General features: G+C 32.2%; 2 protein-coding genes across 3 annotated transcripts; both read left to right on the top strand.

The window, feature by feature from the left end:
- The first annotated feature begins 8520 nt into the window (after positions 1–8520).
- On the top strand, positions 8521–10453 carry LOC131641271 (uncharacterized). Of its 2 annotated transcripts, none has more exons than XM_058911580.1 (2): positions 8521–8749; positions 9484–10453. In XM_058911580.1, exons 1-2 carry the CDS (start codon positions 8733–8735, stop codon positions 10262–10264), a joined length of 798 nt encoding a protein of 265 aa, XP_058767563.1. In that variant the 5' UTR covers positions 8521–8732; the 3' UTR covers positions 10265–10453. The 2 variants fall into 2 exon arrangements, with proteins under 2 accessions (XP_058767563.1, XP_058767565.1); XM_058911582.1 differs by having other exon boundaries at positions 8592–8749; positions 9573–10453.
- A 7008-nt stretch (positions 10454–17461) lies between these two features.
- Positions 17462–21268, top strand: LOC131641264 (probable serine/threonine-protein kinase PIX13). Its single transcript, XM_058911569.1, has 6 exons — positions 17462–17698; positions 17824–18185; positions 19682–19817; positions 19899–20041; positions 20120–20243; positions 20647–21268. Exons 1-6 carry the CDS (start codon positions 17617–17619, stop codon positions 21039–21041), a joined length of 1242 nt encoding a protein of 413 aa, XP_058767552.1. The 5' UTR covers positions 17462–17616; the 3' UTR covers positions 21042–21268.
- Positions 21269–23201: the final 1933 nt, after the last annotated feature.

Raw genomic sequence — 23201 nt, 5'->3', positions numbered from 1 at the left:
AAAAAGTAAAAAAATCAGAAAAATTGGGTATGGACTGCAGGCGAACTGTACAAACTAAACGGACAACACGCGAGTTGAGTTGGGAAGCATTTGGGTATTTTTGGGTTTGATGTCTAGTTTGGTTGGTTTCAAGCAATTTTTGTTTTTTGTGACTTTTCGTTACCCTTTTGATAAGTTTGAGAATAGGTTTTTACTATAGAGTTGTTTTATTGTTAGTTGAGTTAGACCGCCTGCCTATAGAGTTCTTTAGAGATAAGTGATCATGCAAGAGTTGTCAATAGAACACTTTAAAGTCAATCAAAGTTGTTTTAGAGTTATGGAGATTGTTTTAGAGTATGTTTGGATGAAGCATTTTAATGAGGTAATGTAATGTTTTGAGGGAATTTAAAATGATTTGTACAAAATTTATTGTTTGAATACAAAAATGAAGAATTGTTAAAATGATGGAAATTTACGGAGTATTTCATCTAAGATAAATTTAATCATTCTGAAATGACACCAAAAACCATAGAATTTGAAATTCCTCTCATGTTCCATAGAATGTATTTGTTATTGTTATTTTTTAAATTTTACAAATTGGTCCTCATATTTTCCAAAATTATATAGTTGACCCCAAAAAATTTCAAAAACTTGCAAATTGGTCCTTAATAAATTTTAAAATTTACAATTTGGTCCTTCAAATTTTTAAAAATTACAAATTAGTCCCTATTTTTTCATTTTTTAATTTGGTCCAAAAAATTTAAATTTTATAAAAAATGACACCAAAAGTCTAACAATGAATTATCTTAATACTCCATCCAAACAAAATAATTTAAAAATGAATGGATTTGAATTGAATCATTTGAATTGCTTTGAATTTTAAATTGCTTTTAAATTTCTAATTACTTTATCCAAACACACTCTTAGAGTTATTTAGAATTCCCTTTGAGAACTCTGTTGATTTGAGGACATATATTGTCACCCTTTTGATGAGTTGCGAATATAAAATAATAAATATTACTTTGTTGATATGTTTTGAGCAAATTTATGAGTTGTTGAGAAAATTGAGTTTTGATGAGTAATAATATAACTTTACTCTGTTGTGAATATTAATATGATTATTTAGATTTAATTATATGAATATTTCTGAGTAGAGTAATTTAGAGGAATTACAATGTTGACATTATATTGGTGAATTTATAATTCATAGAGGAACCTGTTTGAGTATGAGTTTTGAGATAATTTTTCATTGTTGTTTTGAGTCTTGTAATTGTTGTTGTCATATTCATGAATACATGTATATTGGTGTTAGTTAGGACTTTGGTCCAGTAAGGTCAAGTGTTCAGAGAGAACCAATGACGATCTCATTATTAAAAAAGAACACAGTTTCGGAGAGAGACCGAAGACGTAGATAATTTTGTAAGTCGTAACATATCTCGGACATCCAAACTTTTGGTACTACATGCATATTGGAAGAGGCTTACATAGCATTTCATATTTGCATTGTAATTATTTGTAGATGAGAATTAGTGTGTATGATTTGATTTATGTTTATGTAAGCTATCATCGCTGTTGAATACACCAATAACTTCTGTAAAGTTATTTCCACCCCTTTTCTATTGTTGTGTGGCTCGTTATGCCTATGTTGTAGATACAGGTAGCGAGCAATAGCTGATGAGTTGGGGAATGAAACTTATATCCATCTTATTAATTTATATTTCGAGTTTCGTTTAGTTCCGCAGTGTCACTCTGATATGTAATACAGGGACGAAATTTGTGTTGATTTCTGTTTTGTTTTATGTGACTATTTCCCTTATAGTTGAATATTGAACTTTTTCTTTGGAGTTATTCAATTATCTTTTTTAGATTATCCGCTTTATATTTTTGGAAAAGGTTTTGAGAAATATGTTTGTTTTAAAATAGATGTGTGACACCCTTTGAATGTGTTCTATTCTCATGATTTTAATTAAATAAGAGTCGAGGGGTTTTAAGGTGTTACAGCTGGTCTGTCCGAAGATTGATAAGAACTCTCACCTTATCTATAGGCTTCCACACAATACTACCAATATGAAACTTGAGAGAATAACCTCTTTATTTTCAACTAGAATTGTCAAAACTAGCCACAACACCACACACCTTGCAAACCTCTTAAATCTTAAACGAATCTTCAAAGAAATGTTAAATCCAACAACCGAATCACCTCAACTATCACAAATATCCAAAAATGATATTTATATACATGTGAAAATGGAATTTGAATGAGGTACAAGATGAAATAAATTGTTTGCGAATGATCAAGAAAGATTCAAAACTCTTTTTGAAAATGAGAGAACAAGTGGATTGCGAGTTTTCAGTAATATGTGATAGAGATGTAGCACAAAAATGAAAGACAAATGGTGTATGATTCGAGTCAAAATTAAAAGGTATGATTGGAATCAGAAACCAAGTGATTTGAAGCAATCCTTTTATATGATTTGAGTCACAAGATATGAGATTCGAGTCACATGATTCAAATCAGACAAACTGTGATTCAAATCAGAGTTCCAAAAGTAACCGTGAGAATTCTCAATTCAGTATGATTGAAATCAAGCATTCTTGTGATTCGAATCAGAGTGATGTGATTCAAATAAAACATTCTTGTGATTCGAATCATGAAAACTGAAAATGTATTCCCGAGCTCCCCGTGAGTTTGATTCAAGTGAGACAAATTGTGTAATTTGAATCACAGAGACAAAATCTTTGTTTACAAAATTTCAAAGTATTTTGAGATTCTACTATAATCATAATTGAATCATCCTCAAACATAGTTTTTGATTAAAAAACTTAATAGACTAATTTCAATCATATTGCTTAAGCTATTATAAAACACTTTAATTTATGCATGCTCACTACAAGAAAATTGACAGATTGCGACAGTTATTTTTGCAGGTTACGACGGTTAAAACCGCCGCAAATTAGAATCTACAACGGTTGATGAACTGTCGCTGAAATGTGTGTCGCCAGGCTGTATCGCGACGGTTGCTAAAACCGCCACTCCAACTGTCGTTATACTTTGCGACAGGTATGCAACTGCCTTAGAAAGTTTTTTGCGACGGTTTTAAACCGTCCTGGATTTTATTTGGTGTAACATTGTAAATCCAGATTGCGATGGGTGGGCAACTGCCTTAGAAAATTATTTGCGGCGGTTTTAAACCGTCGCAGATTTTATTTGGTGTTTCATTATCAATCCAGATTGCGACGGTTTATAACAAACTACGGAGGTTCAAAACCCCCGCTAAATTAATTAATTTAAAAAAAAATAAAAAAATCCACATCTTTTGCCATAATATCAACAACCTTCATTCTGTCATTCCTCAGAAACATTAGTTTTCGACATATAACTGAATGAAAAATAGTTAAGCAACAATTTATAAGAAAAATCTAAAGTTCCATACTAAACAAAACCGTGTACTACAACAAAAATATAAAATTTAAAGTTTCATGGCTTTGCTTCTACCACGTAATCCATTTTTTTCCCTCATCCTTCAAACTAGAGCCTGCATATGTCAAAAGAAAAATGGATGAACTTTTTATAGAATACAATATTTAAGCCATATAATCTAACTCCTAATTGAACTTAACTATACTTCTTAATACACACAATATAGTACTGTTGTTAGAAGATCGTGGAGATTACCTCATATTAACTTAAGGGAATCAAGGAGTTAATCCTGCTAATACCATAAAAGTTGTACCCTTGAATTGAATCAAAGTAGAACACAATCAATAACATAAGTTGTGCATAACTCAAAAGATCGAACACATTATGATTGGCAAAATCTTCGAACCGAAAAAACAAAATCACAAAATCAAAAAAACAATTGACTCAAGCAAAACACCAAAGCCACTCAACATATTGAATCAGATATATAAAAGTAACATTCAATCCCAAAAATATGTGTAATAATAGACAAACAGAATGAATGGTTACATAAAATAAAAAAATTAATTTGTTTACCTTTTCACGGTTTGTACACAGCTCTGCGAAGCTTAAGCTGTTGATATTTGTTTTAATCTTGGCTTGGACCTTGCTGGATTACTTATTTGGACCCATTTTTCTATGAAGTCACTGTTAAGATTATGGAAGAAGATAATTACTTCATTATCTCCTCCTCACTGAGACACATAGGTGTGTCTTTAGATTCCTAATTGGACTTGTCAAGCAGGGATTCCTTTTTATAATAAAAATAACAAGAACTGGGAACAAAACTTGGATGGAAATTGAAAAGTATTTGACGGTCCAAATTCTATGGTGTGAATATGATTAAAATAACTCACGGAAGTTATGTCATAACTATCTTACCACAGTATACACACCGTTTTTGTCTTTACTTAGTAAGCAATTAAGTATTACAAACACAATTTTGATAATGCATTTGAAACAGGAAGTTATAAACTTGATTTAATTAATATATTGCTATCACTAATCATGTTCTCATAAGAGTCTCAATCAAACAAACTAGATATTAAAAGATATTAAATGAACCTGAATTAAGTGACAAACTAGATTAAAAATAGAATAACTCAAATTATTATTAGATTAAATTAATTCACCACAGTATAACTAAAGAACTCCGAATTTAGAGATATGAAAATATGTTCTTATATGTTAGTTTAAATTTTAAGTTTTTAATAATCTAACTCTTTCCAATTACTTAAACTCTAAAACATAAAATAAGTATATAATATCTAACCAATTCTTAAATCTAGTTTAGTTTAGAGTTACATGGAAAAAAAGCCCTTACCTCTAAGTGCTTTCCTTAATGATAATTCCTATGAATACTCTCTCAAAGACACCGGAATAAGATGAACAAGTAGTTGATGATGGAGGTTGAACAAGCAGAAATATTGTGATCACTTGGTATTGAGCTTAAGATAAAAGTGGACTAACAAGACTACCAGTACTTCATGAGTGTTGAGTTGGAAACAAAGCAGGATCTTTATATACAGTAACAATTCGTTCTAAATTTCAGTCATTGCGGTATACTTTTTGTCTTCCCTATCCTTCTTTATTAAACGCTACAGACACAAACAAGTCAAATTAGCACCAAGATATATAATGACAGAAAAATTAAAACCAGAAGCTTAAAATACAAGCAATAAAAATCATAACACTTGAGGTATCAATGATATGCAATGCAACTTCAAGGTTCAGGACGAAAGGAAAACACAAACTGAGTACTACTTGTATGTTTGAAAGAAAGCGTGAAACCCATATACGATAAAAATGGAAGACAAAAAGTAAAAAAACTGACAATGATAATGCTACTTAAATGCTTATAAAAAATTTCATATTTAGCCATTACGATCAAACTACACCATGTAAAATTAGTAGATTCAGTGATTCTAAATGTGCCTTAAAAAGTAAGGGTCACATTATTACATCATTCAGATGAATGACACTAACATGTCACAACACAGAACATGTGAAAATGAAAACGATGACATGAAAACGATAACATGGAAACGATAACATTTCACCTCATGTCTAAATTTCAAGTCTAGAGGGCCACATGTAGCACATCGACACTACACCTTAGCTTAAGAAAATTTCATATTGAAAAATGTTCAAATTTCTACATTCAATATTTTTTGGTTCATTCTCTATTAAAATAACTAAGGATTTTGAGAGTTAGCGTAACCTAACCCAATTATATTACGAATCTTCTGCCAAGAAAGCAAACAAATCAAATTACAAAACAAATCCAATAGTGAGACCCCAAGTCGTAATATCATATGGGTTCACCTCGACGTACTAGAAAAATACAAAATTATAATATACACAAATGTCATCTTTGTAACATAACAATTCTTAAACACGAACACACTCGCACTATTTTGGACTAAAAAAAGCATATCCAAACTAGATAGAAAAGTACCACTACCTATCTCATAAATAAGCATTACTAAGAAAACCCCCTTTTTACATAGGTTTGAAAAAGGGTTTTACCTTGGTTTCACACACGAGGTAACAAAAGGTGTCATAAAAACTTGCCATTTTTTCTTCAGTGTAGCTCCACCAAAGAGAAATTGTATTGGTCATTGGTTCGATCTCCAACAACAACATATTTTGTATTTTCAAAACTAAAAAACAAGTGCCACGTATAAGTATAGAATGGTGTGATGACTTATTTTTTGGTTAAATAAATGAAGTGATTTGCAGGAAAATAAATGCAGTAAAGTAAATTGCACAATGATATATCATGGTGACTCTTTCCAAACAAGAGTACTTCAATCCTCTCACACCCTGTGAGATATTTTCACTATTGTCAAATTTTTGTACAAGCCTACCACTAAGATTTCTCTTAAAATCTTCTTACAATACCAAAGAAGCACATCACTTCCTTAATTTCCAAACATCAACAACTTTGGTGGACTTTAAATCACTCCAATTCAAAGAATTTTTCCAACAAATAGAAAAACAATATTTCCTATTTGCAACAACCTGTAATAAGTTTAACATTTTCTTAGAGATAAAATATCACCACACACTTGGTGAAATATATAACTACAAAAAATGTATCCAAACTACTTAAATTGTCCTTTTCTATAACATTAATTTAAACTAACAAAAGGTTAAAAAGTAATTAGCTAATGCTTATATTTTTCCATTGTAATCGACCACAAAGTGACACGTGACTTCATTTCATTAATTCATTTTTTAACTTCAATTTTCCCACTCTTTGTTCTTTTCTCTTAATTTAAGTTTCAAATCTCCATCACATTTATTTTTTCCTCACTTTCTCACTTTTATTTTAATTTTTTCTCTTCTAATTTCTCTTTTCCTTTTTATTTTTTTATAAATATAAATAAAAAAATTGAACCCCTTTTTAATGTAATGAAGAAGAACACAAAAATATTGAATTTTTAAAAACATAAAATTTAGTCTCAACAAAAAAACATAAATATTTATAGTTATTTAAAAATAATTCAGTTTATAAAATTTATAAATTATTTTATCAAGTTATCCAGACAACTAATGATTCATTATCAACACAATATTTATTTTATTTTTAATCAACAATTGTCTTTATTTGAGAGACAGAATCGATATTTTCAAATCTCAGTTTTTTCTTTCTCCATTATACGAGTCCTTTTTTTGTTTGATTATTTAATACAATTGAGTTTATTTGATCAATGTTTGTTTTACAATTTAGTACTTGTAACCTATAATATTATATGCATATCCTAACAAGGGAATATTCGCAGAAAAAAGTCGTTTTGTATAAATGGATTGCGAGTTGAAACTTTGCTTGCCCACGAACAGTATTGGCTTGTCAGCAACTTAGATAGACGAATCTTCTCTTATCCAACGCCTTCATCGAGTCGAGTTGGGACGTCATTTCATTTTCGTAACGGGAGTGAGTGCACCGCAAGATCAGACAAGTGACTCCCTCGCAGCGGTGGCATATATCTTTTAAGTTCAGTCATTTCCTAAGACGGCTCCTCTTATTATACGATAATCAAAGCAGATCTGGGAGCTCAAACACGAGTGATTGTCTCTTTTTCAACTTCAACAGGAATACATCAACAAAACAATCCTTCCATATAGATCGTCGTGGCATGAACCTTTGAGGGGGGATGGAAAGGTGGGTGAGTCATGGCTGTGGACAGAGAGAAATCAAGCGATGGTGACTTGGCAACTATCGGAAATTCGCTCCAGATTCTTCTATCGAACAAAGGCAAGGATTTTCTTTAAGGCTTGCGATAAAGAAGAAAGAGGTTTAAAAGTTAATTGGTGAAGTCAGTTAATGAGACTCGGTTGTGCTAGAATCTGCGGTTGTATACTCAATCTCCACGGAGGAAGGATCATCTTGGGTTAAATATATGTCTTCAGCCGTATTGAAGTTACTGTTGCACACTTCAAATTTAGATGTGTATCCAAAGATATTTTATGTCGTTTCATATTGGATAATACTCAATTGCGATACATACAACTAACTTTTTATGTCAGCGATCATTATCAAGACAATATTTATTTTATTTTAATCAATAATTGTCGCACAACTATAGAGACTAACCCCCCCTCGAGCATCGAGGACCAGAATATGCGACAAATATCTCTCTTAAGACATTTAATACTGCTACATGCCGATGACTGAATTCGAACCTAAAACCTCTTGAATAATATAATTACATTTCCATGATAATTATTTATTTTATAATTAAATAATTCATTTCAAATTTAAATGTGTATCAAAACACATTTTATATCATATCAAATGAATTTATTTGTGCATATGCACTGCACGAGTATCTTATTAGTAAGTTGATTGATAGACAAATTTTAAACACATTTAAAAATAAATTATTTTTCTATTGAATTATTTTATAATTTTATCTTCAATGAGATTATTACGAACGTCTAAATATAAAATAAATATAAAAGATTTGATATTTATGCAATTTTTATTTTTCAAATCAATTTCAATTTGGCCTCACTTTTTATTTGTTGTAAATTTGGCCTAAATTTACATAAATAATGGAAAAATAAAATAACATAAATAAGACTCTCAAAACTTGCAAAGCGTTCACAGTGTTTTGTTCCTTGAAGAAACTTGTTGAACGCGTGCAACCCTAGTTAGGGTTTTCTTCTCAAACTTCGATTCTCAATTCAAAAAGGGTTCGTTCTCTCAATCGCACCGCTGGATCCGTATCGTTTTCCTCCGTCGGTCGAGTCCCCCTTTTCCCGATCCTTCAGCGATCGCGGAAACATGTACGGGCCCAGGGGGTAAGTCGCCTAAACTTCATCTTTCTCTTCTTTTTTATCGTTATTGCTTTTGGGGTTTGATTTATGTGGATTAGGAATCGTGTTCGTGATTGGGAATTGAAAAAATTGGAGCTTTTTAAGAATTTTTGGTTTGTGATGATTATCGCTTTTTATGAATTAACTTTGTGATTTGATTCATTGCTGCATATGATATAATTTGTTTATTTTGTTTAAACTTTTCTATCGATGAACTTTGCTGTGAAAATGTGGAAAATTTGTGGGCAAATTCAGCTTGTTTGATTTTCTTTCAACCATGTGATTAGGGTTATTAGGTAATATATTGTCACACATATCTTCATATGCAAATGCATAACTTTCTTTCAACCTTGAAACTATGGAATGTATTATTACTTTCTTGGTTTTTGCTTGGGTTGCTAGTCCAGTGTTAGGGATATTACTATGCTAGTTACCTTGAGTTGCTTATGTACTCTGTTCAGTCTGTGTTATGTCCAAATAATGGTTTGTGTCTTGGATGTTGACTGATCAAATGTTTTTCTAAGAGAATTGTATTGATTTTGGTGGTTGTTGTGTTTTTAGTTTTTTTTTTTTTAATTGTTTTGGTTTTGAAGATGTGATGAATATGATAAAATTTATAACATTAGAAATTGAAATTAAGTATCAGGAAAACATGGGTTGGGTTTGGTTTTATTAACATGTTGAGTGGGGGATTTTTTTTTGGGTATGGAAATTTGAAGGGCAATGTTGGGAAGCGGGGGGGTTTCGGACGGGTACGAGGTTGGCTCAAAGAGACAAAGAATGATGGAATCCAATCCATACTTCGCAGTGAGCAGCGGAGCAGGCAGCTTTCAACCTTATGGATATGCTGGTGGCTTCCAGCCGCTTCCTCCTTTTCCTGTGGTTCGTCTCAGGGGGCTTCCGTTTAACTGCACAGACATTGACATTTTGAAGTTCTTTGCTGGACTGACCATAGTCGATGTGCTGCTGGTCAACAAGAATGGACGATTCTCCGGGGAGGCCTTTGTAGTCTTTGCAGGAGCAATGCAGGTTGAGTTTGCTTTACAGCGGGATCGACAGAACATGGGTCGCCGATACGTGGAAGTCTTCAGGTGTAAGAAGCAAGATTATTACAATGCTGTTGCTGGTGAGATCAGTTACGAAGGAATATACGACAATGATTACCAAGGAAGCCCTCCTCCATCTCGGGTCAAGAGGTTCAGTGATAAAGACCAAATGGAATACACTGAGATATTAAAGATGCGTGGACTTCCATTCAATGTCACGAAATCTCAAATTATTGAGTTTTTTAAAGATTACAAACTGATAGAAGATAGGGTGCACATTGCATGTCGCCCAGATGGTAAAGCTACTGGAGAGGCATATGTAGAGTTTGTTTCGCCAGATGAGGCTAAGAAAGCAATGTTCAAGGATAAAATGACCATTGGATCAAGGTATGTAGAACTGTTTCCTTCTACACCAGATGAAGCTAGACGGGCCGAGTCAAGATCAAGGCAGTAATCAATGATATTTTGTCAGGCATTGTGCATTTTGTTTTAGATGGTCAACCTTTTTATTCTGCAGTATTCTACTTCAGATATTCTAAATTTTAGATCAATGTACTTTATTTACTAGTTTGACTTGGTGGTGGTTATCTTTTATTGTCTGAAATGGATGCATGAATTAATTACAGAAAAGGGCCTTCGAATATGTGGCTTGGTATGATTTATCCTTCGGAGGGGGTATAGTAACATTTATAGACTCCAATCCTATACTTTTAAGTAAATCAAAGCTTTTTTTGATGATATTTTAATCTAATATTCTCTCTGCTCATTAAAAAAAATTGTGCGTTGTTTATTTTAAATTTTAATGGTTAAGTCAATTTTATTTATTAAAATATTCTTGGAATAGTTATGGGAATTGAGATTCAATAAAAGAAAAAAAAAGAGATATTTTTTTGAGATGGAAGTAGTATTGAGTTTTTAATTTGTAGGTAACATTCATCTTCCCATTGAATGTTGAATCAAGTAATAATGATGGTGCAACTAAAGACTATTTTGACCATCATGTGGGGAATTTTTAAAAGCATGAATGCAGAATTTAAACGTAGTTTTGTTATTAATCTTGGTAACTACTTTCTTTCATGCTGTATTGTTCGTAGCTATTGACTCTTTAGTTGGAAACTTATAGCCGACTTGTTACTTTTGCTTTTAAATCTTTTAATCCAATTCTTTGTGTTAATTTATAGGCAGTGTTTTAAAAACCGGACCGGTCATCGAACCGGTGAGGGTACTGGGTCACTGGTTTATCGGTCGAACTACTGGGCCACTGGTCGAACCGCACGACCAAACCGGATTAAACCGGATTAAATTGGATAACTCGGTTGAATAGACCTGTCATTATATTGGTATAAAACCGGTCGAACCGGATGATTCAGTCTCTAAAAAAAAAATAACTAGCTTTTAAATTTTTAAAAAATATCATATCATAAATTCACAATTTCATAACTTAAATTCAAATTTTAAACTAAGGTATCACACATAACAAAATAGTAAAAAATTACAAAGTCTAATTACAACATAATCTAATTGAATAGTTTATAACAAAATAACTCCAATGTGTACCAAATTTAATTCAAAATAGGATCCTCCTAAAAAGAAAATCAAATAAAATTCAATTATGCTATTTAAGAAAATTTATTAGCAAAGATAACAAATAGACAATAAAGTTTTTAATTTGTCGCTAACGAAAAAAACTATGTGAGAATGCTATTTAAGTAATACACTACTAAATATATTAAAAAAAAGTTTAAAAGAAATGTTAAAAAAAAGTTTTTTAAAAAAATTTAAAAAAATAGTTTAAAAAAAAACAAAAAAAAAAAGCAATTAAACCGCCGGTTTTCACCGGTTCCCATCGGTTTGATAGCATACCCGATCCGACTATTGGACCAGACCGGTTACCTGGCCAGTTCCCGGTTCGACCGGTCTGACCGGCCGGTCCGGTCCGGTTTTTAAAACACTGTTTATAGGTATTATAAAATGAAAATTGTAATTACAACACTAAAATAATTTTATCTATTATATAGAGAAAAACAAATCTAATAGATTTTTTTAATGGATCTTAGACTTACAATTTGCTTTTTATAAATGTTAGTCAATTTCAATGTGTTTTGTTCTGTGATACTGAACAAGATTATATGTAATACTAATGATCGATTTATTTTTGCAAAAGAACTTCAGACTCTTCATACTGTATTTTCAAGTCATTCTAACATTTATTTTATCTACAAATTCCTCGTCATAGCTCTAAATTATGCTTAAGTGCTTGACCGAGCAACTACACCTTGTTTCTTACTTCTCCATGCAACTATGTTCTAACAAAAGAAGATATAATATATGAAGTATATCCCCTAATTGAATATGCATTATCTTTATCAATGTAAGCTTTTCGTAGTTAAATTTTTAGCTTTTTAAAACAAGCGCTCTCTCTTTCGAGTGACTTTGAAATATTGTAGAATACATTCTACAACTTGCAAGTGTCTGTACCTTGGACTGTGCATAAATTTGTTAACCACACTAACTACATATGCGAAATTAGACTTAGTATGGTTCATGTAAATAAACTTTTTCACTAATTTCTCCTAAAGGTTTATCATATGATTTTGCTCGATGGGTGTACTTGTTGGTTTGCATCCTTGTCAATGTTTGAAGAACAAAGTGTGGTCTCCCTGGGTAAATTTTTGAAACCAGGCTCAAGGTGATTACTTTAATTCATACAAGGTCTTCTTCAATCGAGACACATTTTTTATTCCACCTGCAAGACTAAAGCCAAGTGGAATCTCCATATACACCTCGTCCTTTAAGTCTTAGTGTAAAACACATTTTTGACATTAAATTGGCATAGTTCCCAACCAAACCTAACATCAAGAGGTAATAATATCCAAACAATATTCATATTTGTAACTGGAGAAAAAGTATCCTAATAATTAATTTCATATGTATCAGTATATCCTTTTGCAACTAGTCTTGTCTTGTTATGATCAAGGGAGCCATATGCCTTGTACTTCATAGTATAGATTCATTTGCAACCAACTGACTTCTTACCTTTTTGTCTTTCAACAATTTTTCAAGTTCTATTGTTTTCAAGTGCTTTCATTTCCTCATCCATAGCACGAACCCAAATTTTATTTTTCAATGCCTCTTCAAAAGATGATGCAATTCTCACATAGTCAACAATTGCAGTAAAGCTCTAATACTATGGAGATGGTTTCTTATATAGACACATTTAGAAATATGATATCTGTATGTAGAGGGACATGATCTTTTATTCCTTCTCAAAGAAATAGTTAAATCATCTAGGTTAAGAAAATTGAATTAAAGTAATCCTCGGTCTTTTATATGGGGAGCAAAGTAATCCTCTTGAGAGCAACAAAATGCATTAAGATCTATGGGGAGCAAAATTTATCTAATTTTTGGTTTGAAGTTTCCTCGGTCTTTTATATGTGTAACATTTATAATTCATACAATTGTTTTGTTAGAATTATAAGTAACTTAACTCATTAGTGTTAAGGATGAGATCATTTAATTGAACAACATAGTTTTCTTAATTTATTCTAGTAATTGATGCTTTATTATTCATGTATGACTTTTTTAATCTGCGTGCTTTTTACTTTTTGATCAATTGAAAATTGATTTATGATTATCTCTTAGAAAAGAATTTCAACTAGTAATTTTTTATTAAAATATCTTGCTAGTTATCACTAGGTTTAGGGATAACACCTTGGAACTGAAATGTTCTTGATAATTTATTGCTTAAGCTTATATGTATTTCGCTAATGGTCATAGAGAAATAATTTAGGGTTAAAGGGTTGTTCACTAAAGAAATGAGGATCAACAATCTAAAGAATTAATAGTCATACCAAATAGTAAAAGTCAACAACTAAATCAATTTAGGATACTATGGGACACAAGTCAGTCTCACCCCTGACAAATTTTATCATATTTAATCTAAAAGTAATTAGATTTAGTTTTAACTTAGTTTTTAAACACCAAGCTAAATTCAACCAACAACTCTTTTGTTCAATTGAAACATAAACAAAAGAGTCATTGAGTTGACACCCTTGATTTATTGATTTTACTACTTCAACAATTTAATACACTTGCTAAAAAATAGCAATCAAGTATGACTCATTTTTATGAAAGGTGACATATTCGGAGGAAAAAAAATTCAAACTAAGAAGATGATAACATTTCTAATCTCTTTGTTATGGGCATAGTCCAATAAGATACATCTGACAGAACGGGGATCCAACTTGTTACGTTAATGTTTATGAACATGAACAAATGCAAAACAAAAAAAAAAACGATAATCAAGGTTTAGAAATATAGGAACATAGGGAAAATGTGAGCGCATAAATTGAACATGACTAACATTACGTACGACTCGAGATGAGACCTGCTTATTTTGATAGGAAGAAATAAGAACCGCCTCTCCCTTATAAGAAACGAGAACATGCATTTGAAATAAAAGATCAAACAACTTCAAGTAAGTGACAATATTTTCTTTCGAAAACCTTATTTTGTTGAGGGGTGTCGACTCTGTGGAGCTATGTGCTTGCAGGTACAATCATTTGCATATGGTCTCAATAAATGATGATCATTAGTGGTTTTGATGCTGATAACACCTAATGTCAAGCGATGCTCAATGAACTCATTGAAGATATATAATAAAGAAAAATCCGGTGATGGCGTCTGTCAAAGAAGTCATATGAAGCCTCGTCAAATAGAAGAAATCAGATACCAAATGAAATGTTGAATTCATGGTGAATCAAGCAAGGGATCTTGATGCTTCAAGTTTGTGAAAGAGAGAAAGTGTGAATTTGTGTCTGATCTAGTGTCTGAGTGATCACTGTATTGTAAAAGTATGAGAGCATCTCCTACTATACTAAAGAAATTGTCACACACACACACACATAAAAGATTTTGAAGCCTCACTGGTTATATAAATAAGCAAAAATTGTTTTACACAAGTAACTTGTTGGATAATGACTTGAATAATCTTTTAGGAGTGTGATCTACACTCTATAATTGATTAACACATTAGAATAAACAGATTATATCTTTTGTAATGCTTCCCAATTGATTAATAGAGATTTTAATCGATTAGTGACGATAAATTTGAAAACCTTACATATTTAGCCTACATTTCCTATGTAAAAATACATTTCCTTCATTTCAGAACCATAATTGAGATTTCTACTATCCTTTTCTTTCTTTTTTCTTCTCTTCTCTCTTTCTTTATTCCTTTATTAAAGTTTCCTTAGTGCATTGAGAGTGAAAAATATTTTAGAGTTTTTAATATTACTAGTAATCATGCTTAAATATTTTTTTTTTATCAAGGTATGATTCTCTTGTTTAATATCTTTGACTATTGAAATTATCGTTGTAAAATCATTGTTTGATTATTGAGATTGTCCTAGTAAAATATTTGTTTGATTCTTGACATTAGCCAGTAAAATCTTTATTTGATTTGTGAGTTTAGCCGTCAAAAGCTCTGTTTGGTTAGAGTGTAAAACATCTTATATTTTGTAATAAGGTTCATGGGAATATCCTAAAAGCTCAAGACATTATTTTAGTGGAACTCTCAAGAAAAAATTCTTGAAGAGAGGAGTAGATCAATTGGAGGTAGAACCTCTATAAATCCTAGCGCAACCTCTCTATCCTTTTCTCTTTTATTTTTGTTGATTTATTTTCCTTCTTATCTTATTCCTTTTTTTTCTATTTTTTGCCATTTTATCTCTGCACTAGCATATCAACTAATATTTTGGAACCAATTATAAGTGAAACATACACATATTTGATAGAGGTATATTTTAAAAAGGATGTGAGGTTGAATGCAATATGGTCAGTGGCGCAACTGTCCAGAATCCTATTATATGATTGCTTACCATTATTATTGACTGACTTAGAGGTCAATCCATAAAAGAGGTAGAAACTGCATTAATTGTCGTGTGTAGATTGAATTTTGATTATTCAATTACTCTAAGGATATTGTGATATTTCTCTTGAGTAAAACCATATAACCTGACATTAGAAGAAGAGTAGCCAGAGGAATTATCATTTGATTTGGAAGAATCAACTGTTGTAACATGTATCTGGGATAGTTTTTCCTTTCGTTTGAAAACAGGTGGATATTAATGCTTAACAAAGCATGTCTCAGTGGTGTGATTAGTTCTTCCACAATGATTGAACACTCTATTGTTGCCTTTCGATGATCATTTCCATTTCCATTTGTTGCTTTGATTAAATTTGCTCTATTGAGAATTGGCTAACATAACAGTGGAAGATTTAAATGAATTTGAGGCATCATTAATGTTGAGATTAATTATTGGACTTGCTGATTCTTCAGTTTCTTGCTGAAAACAATGTTAATACCAGGCAAGGGAGTCCTGAGCATGGTATGCGATTTAGTGACGACAAACTTCTCATTAAACCCCTTTAAAAACAAATGACATAATATTGTTCTCTATAAGTTTTTAGTGATGGAATGTCATCACAACTCTATAGAATCAAACATTTACAAATGGGAAATAGGCTTGTAGTTTTTCATTTCATCCCATAAGACCTTATCTTTGTAAAATAATCTGAAACATCAAGATTTTCTTGTATAATCTTGTATAATTTTTCTTGAATATTAGAGATTCTAAAAACATAGCTCATTAAGAAACAAGTATTGAGATCTAACACAATAAAAAAAATGATGAATCCAAGTTAAAAGTATTGTATTACATTGAACTCAAGAATAGTAAAGAGAACCAAATACATAAGGGTTTGGAAGTGTGCATCTAACAAATTTTTCTTTGTTCTCGGAGATCAATGCAATACGCATAGAGCATGACTCTCATTGGAATGTAGGTAGTAGTGCTTCGATAAATTTATGGTGAAATTCATATAATCGACCAGTACCATTGAAGAAAGCTCGTGAAAGGAAGGAAGAAAAATGAATTAAGAATATGGCGAAGTTACAAAATTTGCTATATATATATATATATATATATATATATATATATATATATATATATATATATATATATATTTGGAAATCTTGGTATCCGGCCTTTCGATCAAGAGAAACCAATTCCACTGTCTACTAGTGGGGGTCCAGTTTAAAGCCAGAACAAAGTTCTGTATGGACTGATCCAACACAAAGATTGATAGCACAGAACTCAGGACCTTGAGAGGAGCACACTCTCAAGACCCAAACCTTCACTGCTTATTTGCTATTGATATTGATACCATGTTAAAATAGCTAACTTGACATTGAAGAAACTTATTATCATTATAAAATCATGAACAGAATGAGTTACATTCTTAATTACAAATAAGAGCTTCCTCTTTATAGCAAAAACAAATAAGTGAACAAACTAACTAATTTGGTAAAACAAAAAATAAGAGATAGTAACATAGACCCAACTAACTTGTTCACAAGTAACCGCCAATTAAAATAAACAACCATTGAGCAACTCTGGACCCATTCTAGACTAACAAAGTTGTCTTAGAAATTGAGGAATAAAACTAAAAATCATAAACAAAGTTAACCAAAAGTTTGAACTTTTCAACAGTTAATTTGCCAAGAAATTATAAACACATTATATACAGCCAAACAAGCTTGTTGACCACACAAATAGAAATATAATTTTATTTTATAAAACTCAAATAGAAAATATCATCACAGAACAGAGAAAAACAGCTCTCTCTTTCTCTCTCTAACACCAAACTCTGTTGAAGTCTTCTCTCTTTCTCTGTCCACTCACCAACAACAACACCATTTTCAACACCAAAACATAGTAACAGAAGAAACAGAGAAAGCTTCACATGGGTCTCTGTTCTTCCTTTCTCTCTTCCACCTCTACACCTCCCCAACCATCTTCTTCCTTCAACAGACCTCTTTCCTCAGGCAAGACTTCATCTTTTCCAATTCCTCAAACACCCATCTCCTCAAATTTCCAATTCCACTCCAAAACACAACATGGGTCATCATCATATCTGTTTCTGATCATACTCAATTTTCTCTGTTTTCAGGTTCAACAAGCACTGTTGGATTCTCTGCAACAACAAGCAGTATTGGAAGGAGTCAAATCTCCGAAATAGCAAGTGGAAGCATTGATAGTGTTACTGTGACTGAAGGATCTCTTCCTGTTCCTTCTTCACCAAATGGTCAAATTCTTGAAAGGCCAAATTTGAAGGTTTTTAGCTATGGTGATATGAAATCTGCTACGAAAAATTTCAAACCAGATACATTACTTGGTGAAGGTGGTTTTGGAAAAGTTTATAAAGGTTGGTTGGATGAGAAAACTCTTACTCCTGCTAAAGCTGGTTCTGGAATGATTGTTGCTATAAAAAAATTGAATTCTGAAAGTACTCAAGGGTTTCAAGAATGGCAGGCAAGTTTGTTTTCAACTATGTTCTTTTATTGACTAAGTCACTAGTTTACTGCATGAAGTTTTAGGTGCTATCAATTTAGTTTATAGAATTGTATGTTTTAAAATAGTGTTTATTAAATTGTGAACATTTGATCATTTTATTTCTTTTGAATTAGTTAATTTAGTCTTTTTATTGTGATGGATTAAAAATTAGATTAGGGAATACACTTCTTAATGCAAAGTTAGAGAGAATGGTCCTTTTTAGTTTCAATAAATTGTAAATTAGAATCTAAATTACAAAATGTAAGTAGAAGGTATAACTATATAGAAGTCAAAATAAGTCATCTCATATGGGCTAATCCGAAAAACCGATAAAATATAGAAGTTGGGTCTTAAATTTAGAGCCCAAATTTTGTATGGTGTTTTTAGCTCGACTCTAAGAACCTACTACGCATTAGGACTAACTCTAATGAGTCAGGAGTAGTCTATTTGACTCATATAACTGAATATTCTAAAAGATGTAGTAATGTTTATGTTGTTATATTAAAAAACACACATTGAGTTGTTATGTCCTAGGTCCTAAAAAATTTGAGGCCCAACGACTAGTGTTTCGCATAATGCAATCTCAATCGGTATAGATGCTGCTTATTTATTGTGAGCGTTGTAATGTGAATTATTTACAATATTAATAAATGTTGAAACATCTATGCGAGTCTTAACTAATTTAGTTTTGAAATTGTGGACCAAAGTCTTATGTGATTGATAATTTTGAAATTTTGTTAGTTTTATTGATTAGAATTACGGCATTCCACAATTTTTTGACTCAAAATTTGCAATTCACTGATTTATATAATTTTTATTTTCTTTTTCATTTATTTTTGTGGTTGAAGAGTGTTTTAGTCATGAAAAAAATAAAAGGTGAAGAGTGTATTTCATTTGTTAATTAGTGCGGGTTGGTTGTCAATAACTAATATTGGTTGGATGATGCCATGTTATTTCTTAATCTTACTATATTCAATCAGAAATCTACATTTAATTGAAAATCAAGAGAGTCTAAAAGATGGACCATGTTTGGAATGCAGTAGGAACTTGCATGTGGGCCCCACTTCACGACCCGTACTTCTTTCATCCAATCAAATAGTTAACCCTTAATCTAGGACTATTAAAATATGAATACCTTGTTGCTTAGTTTCCAAACTAGTATTGAATTCTTGACTCAAAAAATGGATTATTCAAAACGGGCGTTTACCTTTTACTATCTCAATCTTGATCCATTATGGTTGTTTCTTTGTGATATCTTTCCTTGACTTTATCTTTGATTTTGAATAAGGAAAATTTTATTATTTTCCTTCTGTCTATGTTTGAATGAGTATAATAATATCAATTATTGTACATTGCAAAGTGGACTTTATTTTTAAGTTATTGTTAATATACACGTGGGAAAATATCTTAGCAAATGCTATCATGTGATGAATTCTTACATTTTAATATGTTTTTGTGTTGATTAAACAATGCAGTCAGAAGTCAACTTTTTGGGAAGGCTTTCACACCCAAACTTGGTGAAGCTATTGGGTTATTGTTGGGATGATGAAGAGCTTCTTCTTGTGTATGAGTTCATGCCAAAAGGAAGTTTGGAGAATCATCTCTTCAGAAGTATGTAATATTGTACTAATGACAATTAATTAAGAAAAAATTTATTGTATCGAATTCGAGTATAATCTGTTACTTTTGCAGGAAATCCTAACATTGAACCACTTTCTTGGAATACAAGAATCAAAATAGCTATTGGTGCAGCTAGGGGTTTAGCTTTCTTGCATGAGTCTGAAAAGCAAGTCATATACCGAGATTTTAAAGCCTCGAATATACTCCTTGATGGGGTTAGTAAATTTTTTTTGTCCATAAAGTATTTTCAACTTATTTTCATGATTTTTTCTAACCCCGGTTTATATCTGCAGAGTTATAATGCGAAAATTTCAGATTTTGGATTAGCTAAATTGGGACCTTCTAGTGGACAATCACATGTAACTACAAGAGTCATGGGCACATATGGTTATGCTGCCCCAGAATACATTGCAACAGGTAATCATATATAAATCAACAAACACGACTATGAAACATTGACACGAACACGTTGGTGATAGTAAGTTTGTCAGACACGTAAACATAGATAATAATCTGACAAAATAAAAATAACATTAATGAAATCACATGTGTTAGTATCTCAGTATGCACCTTCAACCAGAGCTGTTTTTGAGGGCGTGTCAGGCAGACTACCGCATATGGTCCAAAATTTGTCATGGTTAAATTGTGGTTATATAGTCTCTGTTTGTTTTGTCATGGTTAAACTGCGGCTAAACTATACAAGGTCTTCAAAAACTTAAGACGACTCTGCTCTTCAACTCGAAGTGTTATATATTACTATACATCTATTTTTGAGCAATCTAAACTAACAATGAATATGAATTGCATGACAATGCAACAGGGCACTTGTATGTGAAGAGTGACGTATATGGTTTCGGTGTCGTGCTATTAGAAATCCTAACAGCCATGAGAGCAATGGACACAAAAAGACCATCAGGGCAACAAAACCTAGTTGAATGGGTGAAACCTTTTCTCTCAAACAAGAAAAAACTAAAAGGCATAATGGATGCTAGAATAGAAGGACAATACTCACAAAAAGCAGCAATACAAGCAGCAGCACTTTCTCTAAAATGCCTAGAAGGTGACCCTAAACAACGTCCTTCTATGAAAGATGTACTTGAGTCATTGGAAGCTATTGAAGCCATTCAAGTCAAATCCAAGGAAACCAAGAAAAACAGTTCTCATCAACCACCAGTTCATCAAGCTGCTAGGCACCAGAGAGTTGTAAGAGTATAGTTTTTTTTTTAAGAAAAAAGGAAGCTTAAGTTCAATACAAAATATAAGCGGGATCAGCCACTTAATAGATGTTTTTTTTTTTCTTCTTTTGTGCTGGTTGTGGAGGGGTAGATAATTTTATTGAAACTTTTAACTATTTTATGATTATTTTGTTAAATTTTTATTCATATTTTTGTAGAGTGGCATATACTTTTTTTTTTATAAGAAAAATTGTTGAAAGAGTATAAGGGATGTTCTAGACAAGAGTACATCTTGCATTGTTTGTAAACAGGTTGGATTCTTAACATGCTTCTAAATTGCACAACATTAAGTCTCTCCATGATATGGAATCAGATTTTGAAAAATTAATTCCATTTCTACATAAAATTTTAGAATATAATGGATCATATTTGGAAGATAATAACTCATCCTAGGAGGTGTTTACATTGTTGAGGTATCTCCATTTGTAAAGCTGTGCCAAATTGAAAGTTCCCTCTTTCTTAACACTCAAACAACCTCCTTCTTTGGTCTACATTTATTCCCCTCAATTTATCTAAATTTTTTTTTTCTTTTTTTCTCTGGTTTCGCCTCCAAAGAATTTTCTTTGAACTTATTGAATCATGTGGATAGGTTGCTAGGGAGTTTAGAAGGAATGGTCAATGGTTGTGGGATCTTTCAATATTAGAGGGTTATGTGGTCAGGTTAAGAAGAATTGGGCGAGAGACTTTACTTCTTCTAGCATCCTTAGTTTTATGGCTATCCAAGAACTAAGTTGTCTAAGATGGGAGATTTTTAGTCCACTTTTTTTGTGATTGGAGGGACCTGGAAGATCACTTGGGTTAGGTATTTTTAGATCTATAGGCCTAAGAGTGAAGGCATCATTGGAGTGAGAGATTTCAACATAATTGGCATGCTATGTCTCTCAAAGTTTTTCTCACTTCAAGGGGGTATGTGTTCTAGCTGTAAAAATACTTCTTCTTGGTAGAAGGACATCTCATTCCTTGGCACAAATAAAATAAAAAAACTCTAAATTGGTTTGTAGAAGGTCTTTCTAAAAAATTGGGTAATGGTCTTCAAGACGTTTTTTTTTTTTTGAGGATCTTTGGGCGGAATATGGGGCTTTTAAATACAAGTTTTAGAGATTATTTCAATTTTTCTTTTAGCGTGGCTTTTTCATTGGTAGCATGGATTGTGCCAAGGTGAGATATGGCATTTTAGGTGAAAGAGAAGGCTTTTCTTGTGAGAAACTGGTATATTAAATCGTTTAATGTACATGATTTGCGGAGTATTTCGGTCAAAAGAAATGGATTCTTGGCGTTGGTGTCATGATCCTGGGGGTGTCTACATAGTAAGATCAACCTACCCGACTCTACTAAATCAAAGTTATGATAATGAAGCCCCCTACAGGGAGGTAGACCCTTGTATCTCTCTAGTGTGGATGAGTTGGGGATCATCTAAAGTTATTTTTTTCATGTGGCAGGTGCTTCAGAGGTAGGATGGCGATAAGTGAAAATATTTCTAGGCACAAGGTTATCATAGTGGATTCTAAGGGAATCTATTTGTGCTCTGTCATGGTTTGTGGAGTTCATCGACCATCTTTTTTTTACTTGCATGTGGTTGAGGGCATCTAACATTGTATCTTTATGTGGCTTGGGTGAAGTTTAATTTTATAGAATAATTTAGGTTGCTCACAACATATTCAAAGTTGCTTATATATTTTCTCTTGTCTCTGTTGGACGACGTGTTGTTTTGGCCCCAACTAGTCCCTTCGGGGAGAGGGATGTTAGGAAAGAGAAGGCTGAAGCTATGGAGCTGAAGCACGCCAATCTTTTGAAGGAGCTTCTTGTGCTACATGAGAAAGTTAAAGCTTTTAACTCTTTGCAAGAGGTAGTGAAAGTATATGGCTCCCCTTCTGTCTTGGCAGCTCGTGTGACTGGGTTGGAGGGTTCTGTAACGCCCGAGGCCATCGGGGACACGAAGTGGACGTCGGTGCAAAAGGAATGACAATGAGAGACTCTTGGCAGCTTCTAGGCAATAACCAAATTCACATTTATATGAGTGGGATCCCGCGGCTATGCATGTATGGGACAACATGGTTAAAGGTAGGCTTATAATGATTGATTGATACTACAATAAGATGCATCTTCTTTTCGGTAGCATAACAAATAAGAACTCCATAGT

The sequence above is a fragment of the Vicia villosa genome, linkage group LG1, assembly GCF_029867415.1.
Source record: "Vicia villosa cultivar HV-30 ecotype Madison, WI linkage group LG1, Vvil1.0, whole genome shotgun sequence".
NCBI classification, from domain to species: Eukaryota; Viridiplantae; Streptophyta; class Magnoliopsida; order Fabales; family Fabaceae; genus Vicia; species Vicia villosa.
Note: the sequence above shows the minus strand (reverse complement) of the source record. Positions and strands in the feature narration are given on the sequence as shown.

Coding starts and splice junctions, on each gene's coding strand:
- LOC131641264 (XM_058911569.1), top strand. CDS start 17,617: ATGGGTCTCTGTTCTTCCTTTCTCTCTTCCACCTCTACACCTCCCCAA. Junction 17,699..17,823: donor CAACAGACCTCTTTCCTCAG/GCAAGACTTCAT, acceptor CTCTGTTTTCAG/GTTCAACAAGCACTGTTGGA. Junction 18,186..19,681: donor AAGGGTTTCAAGAATGGCAG/GCAAGTTTGTTT, acceptor TAAACAATGCAG/TCAGAAGTCAACTTTTTGGG.